This window comes from Pecten maximus, chromosome 3 (genome assembly GCF_902652985.1).
Source record: "Pecten maximus chromosome 3, xPecMax1.1, whole genome shotgun sequence".
Classification (NCBI taxonomy): Eukaryota; Metazoa; Mollusca; class Bivalvia; order Pectinida; family Pectinidae; genus Pecten; species Pecten maximus.
The window spans coordinates 37,715,175-37,734,669 of NC_047017.1; the positions used below are offsets into that span (position 1 = coordinate 37,715,175).

At 41.4% G+C, this 19,495-nt stretch overlaps 1 protein-coding gene and 2 long non-coding RNA genes across 3 annotated transcripts in view; 2 read left to right on the forward strand and 1 right to left on the reverse strand.

Moving 5' to 3' along the window:
* LOC117324087 (HHIP-like protein 2) overlaps positions 1-14,985 on the forward strand; it is a 40,019-nt gene extending 25,034 nt beyond the window's left edge. The window contains exons 3-8 of the mRNA XM_033879725.1: positions 3,827-4,005; positions 6,062-6,205; positions 6,734-6,863; positions 10,535-10,677; positions 11,144-11,225; positions 13,871-14,985. Of these exons, the coding sequence (XP_033735616.1) occupies positions 3,827-4,005; positions 6,062-6,205; positions 6,734-6,863; positions 10,535-10,677; positions 11,144-11,225; positions 13,871-14,057 (865 nt within the window). The 3' untranslated portion in view covers positions 14,058-14,985. The remainder of the gene's footprint in view (positions 1-3,826; positions 4,006-6,061; positions 6,206-6,733; positions 6,864-10,534; positions 10,678-11,143; positions 11,226-13,870) is intronic.
* Positions 14,986-16,058: 1,073 nt separating this feature from the next.
* LOC117324088 lies at positions 16,059-17,353 on the reverse strand. Its single transcript, XR_004531889.1, has 2 exons — positions 16,505-17,353; positions 16,059-16,356 (listed from the first exon to the last, which is right to left on the reverse strand). It is a non-coding gene; the product is annotated as an uncharacterized LOC117324088 (long non-coding RNA).
* LOC117324089 lies at positions 16,304-17,051 on the forward strand. Its single transcript, XR_004531890.1, has 2 exons — positions 16,304-16,414; positions 16,452-17,051. It is a non-coding gene; the product is annotated as an uncharacterized LOC117324089 (long non-coding RNA).
* Positions 17,354-19,495: the final 2,142 nt, after the last annotated feature.

Consider the following 19,495-nt stretch of genomic DNA (forward strand, 5'->3'; position numbering starts at 1 on the left):
TATATAGAGTACTGATGGCACGGCTCTGTACACTATATAGAGTACTGATGGCACGGCTCTGTACACTATATAGAGTACTGATGGCACGGCTCTGTACACTATATAGAGTACTGATGGCTCGGCTCTGTACACTATATAGAGTACTGATGGCACGGCTCTGTACACTATATAGAGTACTGATGGCACGGCTCTGTACACTATATAGAGTACTGATGGCTCGGCTCTGTACACTATATAGAGTACTGATGGCACGGCTATGTACACTATATAGAGTACTGATGGCACGGCTCTGTACACTATATAGAGTACTGATGGCACGGCTCTGTACACTATGTATATAGAGTACTGATGGCACGGCTCTGTACACTATATAGAGTACTGATGGCTCGGCTCTGTACACTATGTATATAGAGTACTGATGGCACGGCTCTGTACACTATATAGAGTACTGTGGCACAGCTCTGTACACTATATAGAGTACTGATGGCTCAGCTCTGTACACTATATAGAGTACTGATGGCCGGCTCTGTACACTATATAGAGTACTGATGGCATGGCTCTGTACACTATATATATAGAGTACTGATGGCCCGGCTCTGTACACTATATAGAGTACTGATGGCATGGCTCTGTACACTATATATATAGAGTACTGATGGTATGGCTCTGTACACTATATAGAGTACTGATGGCACGGCTCTGTACACTATATAGAGAAGTGATGGCACGGCTCTGTACACTATATAGAGTACTGATGGCACGGCTATGTACACTATATAGAGTACTGATGGCACGGCTCTGTACACTATATAGAGTACGGATGGCTCGGCTCTGTACACTATATAGAGGACTGATGGAACGGCTCTACACTATATAGAGTACTGATGGCACGGCTCTGTACACTATATAGAGTACTGATGGCACGGCTCTGTACACTATATAGAGTACTGATGGCACAGCTCTGTACACTATATAGAGTACTGATGGCTCGGCTCTGTACGCTATATAGAGTACTGATGGCACGGCTCTGTACACTATATAGAGTACTGATGGCTCGGCTCTGTACACTATATAGAGTACTGATGGCACGGCTCTGTACACTATATAGAGTACTGATGGCTCGGCTCTGTACACTATGTATATAGAGTACTGATGGCACGGCTCTGTACACTATATAGAGTACTGTGGCACAGCTCTGTACACTATATAGAGTACTGATGGCTCGGCTCTGTACACTATGTATATAGAGTACTGATGGCACAGCTCTGTACACTATATAGAGTACTGATGGCTCGGCTCTGTACACTATGTATATAGAGTACTGATGGCACGGCTCTGTACACTATATAGAGTACTGTGGCACAGCTCTGTACACTATATAGAGTACTGATGGCTCGGCTCTGTACACTATGTATATAGAGTACTGATGGCTCGGCTCTGTACACTATGTATATAGAGTACTGATGGCACGGCTCTGTACACTATATAGAGTACTGATGGCACGGCTCTGTACACTATATAGAGTACTGATGGCCCGGCTATGTACACTATATAGAGTACTGATGGCACGGCTCTGTACACTATATAGAGTACTGATGGCACGGCTATGTACACTATATAGAGTACTGATGGCACGGCTCTGTACACTATATAGAGTACTGATGGCACGGCTCTGTACACTATATAGAGTACTGATGGCTCAGCTCTGTACACTATATAGAGTACTGATGGCACGGCTATGTACACTATATAGAGTACTGATGGCTCAGCTCTGTACACTATATAGAGTACTGATGGCACGGCTCTGTACAGTATATAGAGTACTGATGGCACGGCTATGTACACTATATAGAGTACTGATGGCACGGCTCTGTACACTATATAGAGTATTGATGGCACAACTGCAGTTACATCTGATGTCGAAGTTTCGTTGCTCAAACATACCTAGGTCATACCTAGGTCATACCTAGGTCATAACTAGGTCATGACTAGGTCATACCTGTAACTAGGTCACTTCAATGTGGTCAAACATGGATCATTTTCAAATTTCATATGCAAGGTCCCTTTAGTTGTGCTAGCTCAATTTTGAGATGGCTAACAGACGACCATCTTGGATTTTGACAATGGAAGATTTTTATTAGCTCACCTGGTCTAAAGGACCACAGTGAGGTCATGCCATACCATGGCATCCTTCGTCTGTTGTTGTCAGTCATTTAGACAGTCAGTCTGTTGTTATCAGTCGTTCAGACAGTCTGCTGTCAGTCATTCAGACAGTTAATCTGTTGTTGTCAGTCATTCAGGCAGTCAATCTGTTGTTGTCAGTTGTTCAGACAGTCAATCTGTTGTTGTCAGTTGTTCAGACAGTTAATCTGTTGTTGTCAGTCGCCCAGACAGTCTGTCTGTTGTTGTCAGTCGCTCAGACAGTCTGTTGTTGTCAGTCGTTCAGACAGTCTGTCTGTTGTTGTCAGTTGTTCAGACAGTCTGTTGTTGTTGTCAACTGTTCTGACAGTCTGTTGTTGTCAGTCATTCAGACAGTCTGTTGTTGTCAGTTGTTCAGACAGTCTGTTGTTGTCAGTTGTTCAGACAGTCTGTTGTTGTCAGTTGTTCAGACAGTCTGTCTGTTGTTGTCAGTCTTTCAGACACTGTTTTTTTTCAGTCTTTAGACAGTCTGTTGTTGTCAGTCGTTCAGACAGTCTGTTGTCAGTCATTCAGACAGTCTGTCTGTTGTTGTCAGTCGTTCAGACAGTCTGTTGTTGTCAGTCATTCAGACAGTCTGTCTGTTGTTGTCAACTGTTCAGACAGTCTGTTGTTGTCAGTTGTTCAGACAGTCTGTCTGTTGTTGTCAGTTGTTCAGACAGTCTGTTGTTGTCAGTCGTTCAGACAGTCTGTTGTTGTCGGTTGTTCAGACAGTCTGTCTGTTGTTGTCGGTTGTTCTGACAGTCTGTTGTTGTCAGTCATTCAGACAGTCTGTTGTTGTCAGTTGTTCAGACAGTCTGTTGTTGTCAGTTGTTCAGACAGTCTGTTGTCGTCAGTTGTTCTGACAGTCTGTTGTTGTCAGTTGTTCAGACAGTCTGTTGTCGTCAGTTGTTCTGACAGTCTGTTGTTGTCAGTTGTTCAGACAGTCTGTTGTTGTCAGTTGTTCAGACAGTCTGTTGTTGTCAGTTGTTCAGACAGTCTGTCTGCTGTTGTCAGTCGTTCAGACAGTCTGTTGTTGTCAGTCACCCAGACAGTCAGTCTGTTGTTGTCAGTCGTTCAGACAGTCTGTTGTTGTCAGTTGTTCAGACAGTCAGTCTGTTGTTGTCATTCGTTCAGACAGTCAGTCCCTCTGTCAGCACTTTCTTCAAACTATGTCTTGTTATACCACTGAATGCTATAATTGATGATCTTCTCAGGAACTAAACAATAGATATCACTCATATTTTACTGGTAGGTGTTTCGGATTGAAAAATGTACAAATAGTGGTGCTGAGGTGCGGGGCCAAAAAGTGACAATTTGCATGACTATTGCTATAAACAACTTATTCTCCGAAACTAAGCAATGGATATCACTCGTATTTTATATTTTACTGATGAGCATACATAGATGTTGGGGGATATAAAATTATAAGATATACCCCCGGTAAGAATGATGGGGCTGACCCCATCCCCTCGCATTTTATATTTTACTGATGAGCATACATAGATGTTACGGGATACAAAAATAGATATAAGGATGATGGGGCTGACCCCCTCCCCTTGCATTTATGTCTTCCAAAATTTTAATGATTGAGGGTAATGGATCTGTAAAATTCTGTTGTGTGACTAACATTTTGTATCGTTGATTACAGGTCTTTACTTCTGGGGAAGGTACTGAGGATAGATGTAGACAGTCAACCTCGATGGAATCCCTATGGTATCCCACCAGACAACCCATTTGTGGGTCAAGATGGGATCCGACCAGAAATATATGCCTATGGCGTCAGGAACATGTGGAGGTGTGGAAAAGATCGGGGTGACCCAGTCACTGGTAGGTTGGAGAGAGGATGGGTAAATAAAGGGGAAGGATGGCGGTAAATTTGGGACAGGTATTTGTCGGAAATATATGGCAGGGTAGTTATGGAAAGAAGAAGGGGGCAGGTAGGTATAGGATATGGCAGGGTAGATAAGGAAAGTAGAAGGGGGCATGAAGGTATGGGAAATGGCAGGGTAGGTAACGGAAGTAGAAGGGGGCAGGTAGGAATGAGAAATGGCAGGGTAGGTAACGGAAGTAGAAGGGGGCAGGTTGGTATGGGAAATGGCAGGGTAGGTAACGGAAGTAGAAGGGGGCAGGTAGGTATAGGATATGGCAGGGTAGTTATGGAAAGTAGAAGGGGGCATGAAGGTATGGGAAATGGCAGGGTAGGTAACGGAAGTAGAAGGGGGCAGGTAGGAATGGGAAATGGCAGGGTAGGTAACGGAAGTAGAAGGGGCAGGTTGGTATGGGAAATGGCAGGGTAGGTAACGAAAGTAGAAGGGGGCAGGTAGGTATGGGAAATGGCAGGGTAGTTATGGAAAGTAGAAGGGGGCAGGTTGGTATGGGAAATGGCAGGGTAGGTAACGAAAGTAGAAGGGGGCAGGTAGGAATGGGAAATGGCAGGGTAGGTAACGAAAGTAGAAGGGGGCATGAAGGTATGGGAAATGGCAGGGTAGGTAACGAAAGTAGAAGGGGGCATGAAGGTATGGGAAATGGCAGGGTAGGTAAAGAAAGTAGAAGGGGGCATGAAGGTATGGGAAATGGCAGGGTAGGTAACGAAAGTAGAAGGGGCAGGTAGGAATGGGAAATGGCAGGGTAGGTAACGGAAGTAGAAGGGGGCAGGTAGGAATGAGAAATGGCAGGGTAGGTAACGAAAGTAGAAGGGGGCATGAAGGTATGGGAAATGGCAGGGTAGGTAACGAAAGTAGAAGGGGCAGGTAGGAATGGGAAATGGCAGGGTAGGTAACGAAAGTAGAAGGGGCAGGTAGGAATGGGAAATGGCAGGGTAGGTAACGGAAGTAGAAGGGGGCAGGTAGGAATGAGAAATGGCAGGGTAGGTAACGAAAGTAGAAGGGGGCATGAAGGTATGGGAAATGGCAGGGTAGGTAACGGAAGTAGAAGGGGCAGGTAGGAATGGGAAATGGCAGGGTAGGTAACGGAAGTAGAAGGGGCAGGTAGGAATGGGAAATGGCAGGGTAGGTAACGGAAGTAGAAGGGGGCAGGTAGGAATGAGAAATGGCAGGGTAGGTAACGAAAGTAGAAGGGGGCATGAAGGTATGGGAAATGGCAGGGTAGGTAACGGAAGTAGAAGGGGGCAGGTAGGAATGGGAAATGGCAGGGTAGGTAACGGAAGTAGAAGGGGGCAGGTAGGAATGGGAAATGGCAGGGTAGGTAACGGAAGTAGAAGGGGGCAGGTTGGTATGGGATATGGCAGGGTAGGTAAAGAAAGTAGAAGGGGGCATGAAGGTATGGGAAATGGCAGGGTAGGTAACGGAAGTAGAAGGGGGCAGGTTGGTATGGGAAATGGCAGGGTAGATAAGGAAAGTAGAAGGGGGCAGGTAGGAATGGGAAATGGCAGGGTAGGTAACGGAAGTAGAAGGGGGCAGGTTGTTATGGGAAATGTCAGGGTAGGTAACGGAAGTAGAAGGGGGCAGGTTGTTATGGGAAATGGCAGGGTAGTTATGGAAAGTAGAAGGGGGCAGGTAGGAATGCCAATGCTTTGTGAAAGAATGAAAGGTTGATGTTCTTAAACGAAGAAGCAATAAAGAGAAGGTTGAATAGGTGTCTTATGTAACTTCTAATTATATATAAGTAATTAAAGAACTTTTCCAGTGGGTCGGGAATGGATGTGGCAGGGATTTGGATGAAATGTTGGTTCCTATTCAGTCAATTTATTGCCCAACCTAAAATATCACAAAAAGGCCTGATGCTCAATTTAAAAAGAAAAACTACAGTTGGGTTATACTGTCTCCCCCCTGAAAGTGGATAAAAATGCTCTAGTGGTACAGGATAAGAAGTGATTATTATTGCAGTGACTATCATCATAACAAGTCACATTGAATATGTTTAGGTGCTGGAAAAGGTCGAATTGTGTGTGGAGATGTAGGACAGTCAGCCTTTGAGGAACTTGATCTGTTGAAAAAGGGAGTTAACTATGGCTGGAATGCACTGGAGGGAATGTCTTGCTTCAGAGAAGATTTGTGTGACTCTATAGGTGAGTGAAACAGACAAGTTACATGATTGTTCTTGATGCTTTATTAGTCCCCTACCAATAAACTGGTGGGGGCTATAGGTTTTATCTCCATCAGTCTTGTATGTACAAAAATGTATGTACCTACGTAATGCCAAAGTTTGTCAGCTCCCAAGCGGCTTCATTCCTTGAGGAATTGTAATCAAACATCATGCAATGATAAAGGGCAATAATATCGCAGACAAATTAGAATTTTTGGGGGGTTTTGGGTCAAGGTCACTGGTACTATTTTTAGAAGGGGCCGGTAGGGCACTTGTATTCCTTTAGTACTACCAAGTTTGCTTGTTTTGGCTTAAGCAATGCAAAATCTTAATGACTGAATCAAACTTGTATACATGGTATAAGGCTTGATAAACTTTATCAGAAATGCATATTTATATGATCTTAATCAGATATAAGAGACTTCAGAAAGCATTTAAAAAACTAAAAATAACACATAGTGAGACGAGAAACAATGATAAAGATGTTGACACCGTTCTGCCATTTTGACAGGTCCAGTGGAGGACCCGATCCATCACTACCCTCATTACATGGGCAAGTCTATCACTGGTGGCCATTTCTACCGGGGCTGTAACAGTCCAAACCTCAACGGCTTCTACATATACGGGGACTTCATGTCAGGGTAAGGACTTCATCATGTTGTAGTTATAACCTTGGGGGACTTCATCATGTTATATTTATAACCCTGGGGGACTTCATCATGTTGTATTTATAACCCTGGGGGCTCCATCATGTTGTATTTATAACCGTGGGGGACTTCATCATGTTGTATTTATAACCATGGGGGACTTCATCATGTTGTATTTATAACCCTGAGGGACTTCATCATGTTGTATTTATAACCCTGGGGGACTTCATCATGTTGTATTTATAACCCTGGGGGACTTCATAATGTTGTATTTATAACCCTGGGGGACTTCATCATGTTGTATTTATAACCCTGGGGGCTCCATCATGTTGTATTTATAACCCTGGGGGACTTCATCATGTTGTATTTATAACCCTGGGGGACTTCATCATGTTGTATTTATAACCCTGGGGGACTTCATCATGTTTTATTTATAACCCTGGGGGCTCCATCATGTTGTATTTATAACCCTGGGGGACTTCATCATGTTGTATTTATAACCCTGGAGACTCCATCATGTTGTATTTATAACCCTGGGGGACTTCATCATGTTGTATTTATAACCCTGGGGACTTCATCATGTTGTATTTATAACCCTGGGGACTTCATCATGTTGTATTTATAACCCTGGGGGACTTCATCATGTTTTATTAGCTCACCTGGTCCGTCGTCTGTCCGTCCGTCCGTCCGTCCGTCAACAATTGACTTCTTCTTCATAACCACACATCAGAATTTGACCAAATTTGGTCAAAGCATCCCTATGGGTAGGGGACTCAGAATTGTACAAATGATGGGGCTGACCCCCTGGGGGCCTCTGGGGCGGGGCCAAAAGGGGTCATTTTTGCGCTATTGATATAAACGACTTCTTCTCTGAAACCAAGCAATGGCTATCACTACTATTTGCCTGGTAGCATCACTATGGGGTGGGGATTCAAAATTGTACAAATGATGGGGCTGACCCCCCAGGGGCCTGAGGGGTGGGGCCAAATGTGGTCAATCTGGCTATATTGATATAAACGACTTCTCTGAAACCAAGCAATGGCTATCGCTCATATTTGCCTGGTAGCATCATTATGGGGTGGGGATTCAAAATTGTACAAATGATGGGGCTGACCCCCCAGGGGCCTGAGGGGTGGGGCCGAATGTGGTCAATTTGGCTATATTGATATAAACGACTTCTTCTCTGAAACCGAGCAATGCCTGTCACTCATATTTGCCTGGTAGCATCACTATGGGGTTGGGATTTAAAATTGTACAAATGATGGGACTGACCCCCCCCAGGGGCCTGAGGGGCGGGGCCAAATGTGGTCAATCGGGCTATATTCATATAATTGACTTCTTCTCTGGAACCAAACAATGGATATCTCTCATATTTTACTGGTAGCATCACCTTGGGGTAGGAATTTGAAATTGTACAAATGACAGGGCTGACCCCCTGTGGTCTGAGGGGCGGGGCCAAAAGGGGTCAGTTTTACAGAATTGATATAAACGACTTCTGCTCTGAAACTAAGCAATGGATATCACTCATATTTACCTGGTAGCATCCCTATGGAGTGGGGATTAAAAATTGTACAAATGGTGGGGCTGCCCCCCATGGGGTCTGAGGGGCGGGGCCAAAAGCGGTCAATTTGGCTCTCTTTATATAAACGACTTCTTCTCTGAAACCAAGCAATGGATATCGCTCATATTTGCCTGGTAGCATCACTATGGGGTGGGGATTAAAAATTGTACAAATGATGGAGCTGACCCCCGGGGGCCTGAGGGGCGGGGCCAAATGTGGTCAATTGGGCTATATTGATATTAGCGACTTCTTCTCTGAAACCAAGCAATGGATATTGCTCATATTTTCCTTGTAGCATCACTATGGGGTCAGGAATCAAAATTGTACAAATGATTGGGCTGACCACCCCAGGGGCCTGAGGGGTGGGGCCAAATGTGGTCAGTCGGGCTATATTCATATTTTACTGGTAGCATCACCTTGGGGTAAGAATTTTAAATTGTACAAATGACGGGGCCGACCCCCCTGGGGCCTGAGGGGCGGGGCCAAAAGGGGTCAGTTTTGCAAAATTGAAATAAACGACTTCTGCTCTGAAACTAAGCAATGGATTTCGCTCATATTTCCCGGGTAGCATCCCTATGGGATGGGGATTCAAAATTGTACAAATGGTGGGGCTGACACCCCCCCCCCCCCCCCCCCCCCCCAGGGGCCTGAGGGGCGGGGCAAAAATTGGTCAATTTGTTTAAACAACTTCTCTGAAACTTAGCAATGGATATTACTCACATTTGTATGGTAGCATGGTTATGGGGTGGGGATTCAAAATTGTAAAAATGTTGGGGTTGACCCGGGCCGCCAGGGAGCTGAGGGGTGGGGCCAAAAGGGGTCAATTTGGCTAAATTGATTTAAACAACTTATTCTCTGAAACTAAGCAATGGTTTGACTGGTAGCATCCTATTGGGGTAGGGATTCAAAATTGCGTAAAGGAACGAGCTGACCCCCAAGGGGGCAGAGATCAGGGTCAAAAGGGGTCAGTTGGTCTAAACAAGTTCTTCTCTGAATCTAAGTAATGGATATCACTCACATTTGTGTGGTAGCATCCCTCTGAGGTCGCGGATTAATGCACTTTTTGGAATTTTCAGTATTAAAATAAAACTAATGTACATGTACCCATATAAAATGCTTATGTTATATATTGACATACCAATACCAGCGACAAATATACTTCAGCATCATTCTTGTTTCATATCTCATGAAACCAGGTGAGCGATACAGGCCCTCTGGGCCTCTTGTTTTTAACCGTGGGAGACTTCATCATGTTGTATTTATAACCCTGGGGGACTTCATCATGTTGTATTTATAACCCTGGGGGACTTCATCATGTTGTATTTATAACCCTGGGGGACTTCATCATGTTGTATTTATAACCCTGGGGGACTTCATCATGTTGTATTTATAACCCTGGGGGACTTCATCATGTTGTATTTATAACCCTGGGGGACTTCATCATGTTGTATTTATAACCCTGGGGGCTCCATCATGTTGTATTTATAACCCTGGGGGACTTCATCATGTTGTATTTATAACCCTGGGGGACTTCATCATGTTGTATTTATAACCCTGGGGGCTCCATCATGTTGTATTTATAACCCTGGGGGACTTCATCATGTTGTATTTATAACCCTGGGGGACTTCATCATGTTTTATTTATAACCCTGGGGGCTCCATCATGTTGTATTTATAACCCTGGGGGACTTCATCATGTTGTATTTATAACTGTGGGGGACTTCATCATGTTGTATTTATAACCCTGGGGGACTTCATCATGTTTTATTTATAACCCTGGGGGCTCCATCATGTTGTATTTATAACCCTGGGGGACTTCATCATGTTGTATTTATAACTGTGGGGGACTTCATCATGTTGTATTTATAACCCTGGGGGACTTCATCATGTTATATTTATAACCCTGGGGGACTTCATTAAATTATATGTATAAGCTTATGGGATTTTATGTCTGGGTGAAGCTTCCATTGGTTATATAGATTTAGAACCCTCAGGTGTGCCTCGAGTGTCAAGCTGATGACTTATAACATTGTAATGATAGTAAGTTAATATGATGATGGTGTATTGATGGATTGACCTCTGTGACTGGTGTTTCTGTCCTCAGTAAGATGTGGAGACTGTTGGAGGACCCCATCACTGGGGGCTGGCAAAATGAGGAGCTCCAAATGTGTACCTCTGCTATGTGTCGTCCTCCACTGAAGTCCACCTATGTGACCAGCATCATATCATTTGGCGAGGATGAGGATGGTAAATATACATACAGATGTAGTGAAATATATATAAAAAAGGGGGGATTCTTTTACCTTTGAATGGTTACAACATTACTTTTCTGAAAAGCTGGTGTGTAAGTTCCTAGTTGAACAATTGAAATTACATTATGTAATTTCCTGCATATTGCCACCTGGCTATAGGACTTAAAACATTAAATAGTGTCTTCTGATGTCTATCTGATGAAGTGGGCTATCTGACAAAATGTTTATATTCACCTGTCTGTAGACATACCTAGTAAAACAACTTAGAAGTAGGCCTAAAAATATTTTTCGAGGATTCTTGATAGCATACTTGTTTTTGAAACTCATTACGTAGCTGATTTAATGTATGTACACTACATATAAAACTTACTGGTATATGTTGTTTATCATGGTAATATTATAAGCATTAGCAGCATCCATATGTTTCTATGAACTAATTCAAATGAAAATCTGTTTTTCAGGTGAAATCTACATGGTATCGACATCCACAGCCAGTTCTGGTTTACCGTATGGTAAAGTCTATCGCATAGTGGATCCTGCAAGGTAAGCAAGCTCTGGTTTATTGTAGGGTAAAGTCAATGGTATTGTGGATCCTGCAAGGTAAGCATGCTCTGGTTTACTGCATGGTAAAGTCTATCGCATAGTGGATCCTGCAAGGTAAGCAAGCTCTGGTTTACTGTAGGGTAAAGTCTATCGTATTGTGGATCCTGCAAGGTAAGCATGCTCTGGTTTACTGCATGGTAAAGTCTATCGCATAGTGGATCCTGCAAGGTAAGCATGCTCTGGTTTACCGTAGGGTAAAGTCTATCGCATAGTGGATCCTGCAAGGTAAGCAAGCTCTGGTTTATTGTAGGGTAAAGTCAATGGTATTGTGGATCCTGCAAGGTAAGCAAGCTCTGGTTTACTGCATGGTAAAGTCTATCGTATGGTGGATCCTGCAAGGTAAGCAAGCTCTGGTTTACCGTATGGTAAAGTCTATCGTATAGTGGATCCTGCAAGGTAAGCAAGCTCTGGTTTACTGTAGGGTAAAGTCAATGGTATTGTGGATCCTGCAAGGTAAGCAAGCTCTGGTTTATTGTAGGGTAAAGTCTATCGTATTGTGGATCCTGCAAGGTAAGCAAGCTCTGGTTTACTGCATGGTAAAGTCTATCGTATTGTGGATCCTGCAAGGTAAGCAAGCTCTGGTTTACCGTATGGTAAAGTCTATCGTATAGTGGATCCTGCAAGGTAAGCAAGCTCTGGTTTACTGTAGGGTAAAGTCTATGGTATTGTGGATCCTGCAAGGTAAGCAAGCTCTGGTTTATTGTAGGGTAAAGTCAATGGTATTGTGGATCCTGCAAGGTAAGCAAGCTCTGGTTTACTGCATGGTAAAGTCTATCGTATTGTGGATCCTGCAAGGTAAGCAAGCTCTGGTTTACTGCATGGTAAAGTCTATCGTATTGTGGATCCTGCAAGGTAAGCAAGCTCTGGTTTACCGTATGGTAAAGTCTATCGTATAGTGGATCCTGCAAGGTAAGCAAGCTCTGGTTTATTGTAGGGTAAAGTCAATGGTATTGTGGATCCTGCAAGGTAAGCAAGCTCTGGTTTATTGTAGGGTAAAGTCAATGGTATTGTGGATCCTGCAAGGTAAGCAAGCTCTGGTTTACTGCATGGTAAAGTCTATCGTATTGTGGATCCTGCAAGGTAAGCAAGCTCTGGTTTACCGTATGGTAAAGTCTATCGTATAGTGGATCCTGCAAGGTAAGCAAGCTCTGGTTTACTGTAGGGTAAAGTCTATGGTATTGTGGATCCTGCAAGGTAAGCAAGCTCTGGTTTATTGTAGGGTAAAGTCAATGGTATTGTGGATCCTGCAAGGTAAGCAAGCTCTGGTTTACTGCATGGTAAAGTTTATCGTATAGTGGATCCTGCAAGGTAATCAAGCTCTGGTTTACCGTATGGTAAAGTCTATCGTATTGTGGATCCTGCAAGGTAAGCATGCTCTGGTTTACCGTATGGTAAAGTCTATCGTATAGTGGATCCTGCAAGGTAAGCATGCTCTGGTTTACCGTAGGGTAAAGTCTATGGTATCTTGGATCCTGCAAGGTAAGCAAGCTCTGGTTTATTGTAGGGTAAAGTCTATGGTATCTTGGATCCTGCAAGGTAATCAAGCTCTGGTTTACCGTATGGTAAAGTCTATCGTATAGTGGATCCTGCAAGGTAAGCAAGCTCTGGTTTACTGTATGGTAAAGTCTATCATATAGTGGATCCTGCAACGTAAGCATGCTCTGGTTTACCGTAGGGTAAAGTCTATGGTATCTTGGATCCTGCAACGTAAGCATGCTCTGGTTTACTGTAGGGTAAAAGTCTTCTGAGAAGGTCAGTATGTTTTGGCATGAGGATCATTGATTTGGAAGTCACTATTTTTGAATGAAGATCACTAGTGTAGAGGTCACTGTGTTTTTGTTTGACATCGGTCCGAAAGTCTCTGGCTGGAGATCACTGGTGTGGAGGTGAGGTCACTGGTGTGGAGTTGAGGTCACTGGTGTGGAGTTGAGGTCACTGGTGTGGAGGTGAGGTCACTGGTGTGGAGGTGAGGTCACTGGTGTGGGGGTGAGGTCACTGGTGTGGAGGTGAGGTCACTGGTGTGGGGGTGAGGTCACTGGTGTGGAGGTGAGGTCACTGGTGTGGGGGTGAGGTCACTGGTGTGGAGGTGAGGTCGCTGGTGTGGAGTTGAGGTCCTTGGTGTGGAGGTGAGGTCACTGGTGTGGGGGTGAGGTCACTGGTGTGGATCGAGGTGAGGTCACTGGTGTGGGGGTCACTTTATTTTGGAATAAAGATCACTGGTGTGGAGGTGAGGTCACTGGTGTGGAGGTGAGGTCACTGGTGTTGGGTGAGGTCACTGGTGTGGAGGTGAGGTCACTGGTGTGGGGGTGAGGTCACTGGTGTGAAGGTCACTTTATTTCGGCCTGAAGGTCACTGGTGTGGGGGTCACTTTATTTTGGCCTGTCTGAAAGTCACTGGTTTGCATGGAGTCATTGTTTTTGTAGGGTAAGTATCAATATGTTATTCCATTAGATGCAAAGTTCTGCATACTTGATGAAGGTCAATAACTTGTATATGAAATGAAAATGTACTATGATGTGGTAGTATTATATTTATGTAATGTACACAATGATACTCGGTTTACAATATTAGTCTGTGCTTTACAGGAGAGGTAACCCAGACAACTGTAGATCTGCACGCCATGAAGGGTACGATACTCGCCGTGTGAACACCACATTGTACAGACATGGTACGTCCGGCGGACAACACTCTGGCATGTTTGCTGCCCTTTCCCTGCATGTTCAATCGTCCATAGTCGCCATGGGAACAGTACTGATGTTTGCCTTGTTCTAGAAAAAACTGCATCATGTTCAACATGAATGTTTAAATCTGTGTAAAACTGACATCCTGAGGACGGCCACACATTTCTCTAGGGATTGAACCAGGATCCCTTGATTGATTAGATTAATGCAGTAGGAGTTGAAAGGAATTTCTCCTTAACTGAGCTAATATTCCTGGATGCCAGTGTGATGTGTATACATTGTATATAAACTTTAGTTCAAGAAATGGTGAAAGAATTGGATTTCACATTTCAAATATTTAATACAGTATGCCTGACCAGTATACAGGTTTATCTAGAGGACCTTGTTATTCCGGGCTGTAGTCCTTTAACAGCATTAAGCATGTGCTTGTCACAGCTATTTTGTGTGAGTTGTAACTCACTACCACACAATCTGTGGGAGATTTAGGCTTTAGTCCAAGTCAAGCTTCTTACTAACCCTGCTGATCATGGAAGCTTTCAACATGTTCAATGTTAAATTGATAACTTGTACCGACAATCAAACTGAAGTTATCTAAAACTAATGCAAGCAATACCTTATACCTATGTTATAAATATATAACATGGAACCTTTGGTTCAAAAACTCTATTGAATTATTTAATTACATGTATGGATATTTTATATGGTTTTACAGGGTATAAATTTTTTAAATTTCAGCTAGAAGGAATTTTGACTGTCAATTTAATATAATATGCTAATTAGACTTTTAACTTTATTTAAATGAGATGTTTCTAGTTAGGTTTTTATATTTTAAAGCTGTGTATATGCTTTAGCTTTATGATCTGTCCAGAACATGCAGTACACGTCATGTTGTATAACCTTGACTTAGTGCAGTATTAGTTTTCATTTTTAGCTCACCTGGTCCAAAGGACCAAGGTGAGCTTATGCCATACCGTGTCGTCCGTCGTCCGTCCATCAACAATTGACTTCTTCTTCATAACCACTGATCAGAATTTGACCAAATTTGGTCAGAAGCATCCCTATGGGGTGGGGACTCAAAATTGTACAAATGGTGGGGCTGACCCCCCAGGGGTCTGAGGGGCGGGGCCAAAAGGGGTCAATAAAGCTATATTGATATAAACGACTTCTTCTCTGAAACCGAGCAATGGATATCGCTCATATTTGCCTGGTAGCATCACTATGAGGTGGGGATTCAAAATTGTACAAATGATGGGGCTGACCCCCTAGGGGCCTGATGGGCAGGGCCAAATGTGGTCAATTGGGCTATATTGATATAAACGACTTCTTCTCCGAAACCGAGCAATGGATATTGTTCATATTTGCCTGGTAGCACACTCTTAGGGTAGGGATTCAAAATTGTACAAATGACGGGGCTGACCCCCCTGGGGGGCTGAGGGGAGGGGCCAGAAGGGGTCAATTTGGATAAATTGACATTAATAACTTGTTCTCTGAAACTAAGCAATGTATATCGCTCATATTTGCCTGGTAGCATTCCCATGGGGTGGGGATTCAAAACTGTTCAAATAGTGGGGCTGACCCCGGGGGTCTGAGGGGCTGGGTCAAAAGGGGTCAATTTGCCTTAATTGATATAAACAACTTCTTCTCTGAAACTAAGCAATGGATATCGCTCATATTCGCCTGGTAGCATCCCCTTGGGGTAGGGATTCAAAATTGTACAAATGGTGGGGCTGACCCCCAGGGTGCTGAGGGGCGGGGCCAAAAGGGATCAATTTGGCTAAATTGACATTTTTAGAATTACAATTAAACCAATGTTCATGTACCCATATAAAATGCTTATGATATATTGACATAGCAATACCAGTGACAAATATAGTTCTTGTTTCATATCTCATGAAACCAGGTGAGCGATACAGGCCCTCTGGGCCTCTTGTTATTTAGAAATGCTAATTCTTGTAGTGTTAAGATTTTGAAATGTTTATATCTGCACTGTTACTTTGTATATTAGTTACATTATAATATTAAGCCTAGCGTTAATTAGATTTCACCACTGGCATGTTCATAAATCTGTTCTGGTATCAAGCATATAAAAATAATGCTTCTGCATTAATATTCCAGTATATTAGTATTTGCCTTGGTATCTAGAGATAAAGTTTCAACAATCTTTAGTTTCCAGCTAAACACTCATACTTCAAAGTCAAATGAATTTCTCTGTTGGTTGTTTACTGTCATCTTAATGCTGCATGTCTATAATTATATAAGAGTATGTGTGTAGGTAGAGGAAATACGGTATGTAATATTGATAGGAGGCCTTATTCCATTGCATTTTGTGTACTATGTGTAGTGATGTAATTTTGTGTCCCTATATAATTATTATGTAGAGATGTAATTACCTGTAGCTATGTGTACTACAGGTAGAGATGTAATTACCTGTAGCTATGTGTACTACAGGTAGAGATGTAATTACATGACTCTGTGTGTACTACAGGTAGAGATGTAATTACCTGTAGCAATGTGTACTACAAGTAGAGATGTAATTACCTGTAGCTATGTGTACTACAGGTAGAGATGTAATTACCTGTAGCAATGTGTACTACAAGTAGAGATGTAATTACCTGTAGCTATGTGTACCAGTAGCTAAAATTGTTTTTGCACTTGTGTATATGTTGTATTCGCTATGAGACAGTAGAACACAATATTTAGTTAAAATTGAATCATCTGTGAATTTATATACAATTCTCGTCACATAAAAGCCTGCTAGGACATGAAATAAAGACATAGTGTTAATTTTTAAACTTTTTGCTTAATTCATGTGAATATTGAATATAAATTATGTGATAAATATCAGTGTTATAAGAAATCATTCAATAAGGTAAATAAATTCAAAGTGACATGGACATGTTTGTAAGATGATGTGTATCATGTTTTATCACCTCAGGTAATTTAGTGCAGTCATTAATAAGATATATTTTTTAGTTTGACAATCTAGTGCTCTAAACATGTATACAACAAAAAGATCATGTATGTATTTATAGTAATACAACATATCTGGTTTGGTACATCGCATTAATAAATAACTATATATGTATATGTGTGTATGTGTATACATGTAGTTAGTCTGAATGATTCTGACTCCGAATAAGTAATCAAACAGATAGATAATCATATATCACTTGGACTAGACAGTGTAGAGTGTGAAGTGTAGTGGTACAATGTATTGTTGTACCATGTATAACTATAGTGATACAGTGTATAGTGGTATAGTGGAACAATGTATAGTGGTACTATATGTATTGTTTTATAGTCAGTGTATAGTTATAGCGTTACAATGTGTAGTTATAGTTATACAATGTGTAGTTATACAATATACAGTTATACAATGTATAGTTATAGCGATACAATGTGTAGTTATAGTTATACAATGTGTAGTTATACAATATACAGTTATACAATGTATAGTTATAGCGTTACAATGTGTAGTTATAGTTATACAATGTGTAGTTATACAATATACAGTTATACAATGTATAGTTATAGCGATACAATGTATAGTTATAGTTATACAATATACAGTTTTACAATGTATAGTTATAGTGTTACAATGTATAGTTATAGTGTTACAATGTATAGTTATAGTGATACAATGTATAGTTATAGTGATACAATGTATAGTTATAGTGATACAGTGTATAGTTATAGTGATACAACATATAGTTATAGTGATACAATGTATAGTTATAGCGATGCAATGTATAGTTATAGTGATACAGTGTATAGTTATAGTGATACAATGTAGTTATAGTGATACAATGTATAGTTATAGCGATACAATGTATAGTTATAGTGATACAATGTATAGTTATAGCGATACAATGTAGTTATAGTGATACAATGTATAGTTATAGTGATACAATGTGTAGTTATAGCGATACAATATATAGTTATAGTGATACAGTGTATAGTTATAGCGATACAATGTAGTTATAGTGATACAATGTATAGTTATAGCGATACAATGTATAGTTATAGCGATACAATGTATAGTTATAGCGATACAATGTATAGTTATAGCGATACAATGTATAGTTATAGCGATACAATGTATAGTTATAGTGATACAATGTATAGTTATAGCGATACAATGTATAGTTATAGTGATTCAATATGTAGTTATACAATATATAGTTATACCATGTATAACTATAGTGATATGATGTATAATGATATAGTGATATAATGTATAGTATTTGTAACTGTATTATGATGCCAATATATTTTCACTATCTATTCAATGTTCCACAATCTCTGTGAGGAATCAATTCTACAACATAAGTTAACTCCAGACCATTGTCTTCCCTGTCATCTTGAGCTTGGTTGTTCTAAATATTTTAAAACTTCTTTTCTTAGATATCAATTGAGGTATTCCATGTGTCAATATATACCAAACTCATATTCTTTCTTGCACAACATATACAATTCCTTTTAGCTCACTTGCCTGAAGGGCAATTGAATTTATTCCTTTGTGCAGTGTCAGTCTGTCTGGCATTAACATCCAAAAGGCACAGGATCATAATATCAAGCAAATAGCATTCTGGGATAAAGGGCTACCAAGTTTGTTGAAATGAATGACATTTATTTACTTTGAAGGTCACTAAAGGATCACATTAACTTACTTTGAAACAATTTCTCAATATCTAAGAGGCCCATGGTCATTATATTTAGCCAGTAGCATGCAGAGATGAAGGGCTACCAAGTTTATTGAAATGAAATGGGCCGAGATGTGTTTAGTATTGGTTTAAAAGCAAAACTTCTATCAGTGGCCCCTGGCCTCTATGCTCATGTTCCAGCACATTTATATCAATGAAGTGTTGACACATCTATGATGCCAAACTTTTGTTTTCAACTCATGCTAGTAAAAAACCTGAAGTGCTTAATTGTATTGAAGCTTCATACCGAAGAGAACAAGATCTTAATCATACCATAGGATGTTTGTATTATGTAAGCCTGACTAAGGCCTTGTCAAAGTACACTTAGTATTGCTTAGATATGTAGATGGAAACATCAGGCAAACATAGGCTAAATTATTACTATGTACTTGTCATGCAAGTTTGCAATCATCTTGACACTTACGTAACATGCACCACACATACCCCCAAGTAAGAATTAGTGACACATTCCACTACCCATATTAAAGTATCGTATCCATCTTCATGATAGGAACCACAACCTCATCTAGAATAAACTCATCTCAAGGAAGGAGGAGGTCTCGGACCTCACCATCAAGATCAAGGTCAAGATCAAGGTCAAGGTCGAGGCCAAGGTCAAGATACCAAAACAGATCTAGAACAAGAGCAACAACAAGAACAGAATCTAGACAAAGACCACAACCTCCAAACGAAGCAAAAACCACAGAATCTTCTATAATATCATGGATACAAACAACTTTAAGGCCAACATTCTCAAGGTCAACAACAACACCAGCGACAAGTACGACAGAAAAAAGTGAAAGGTCAGTAACAGAGACACTTTTTG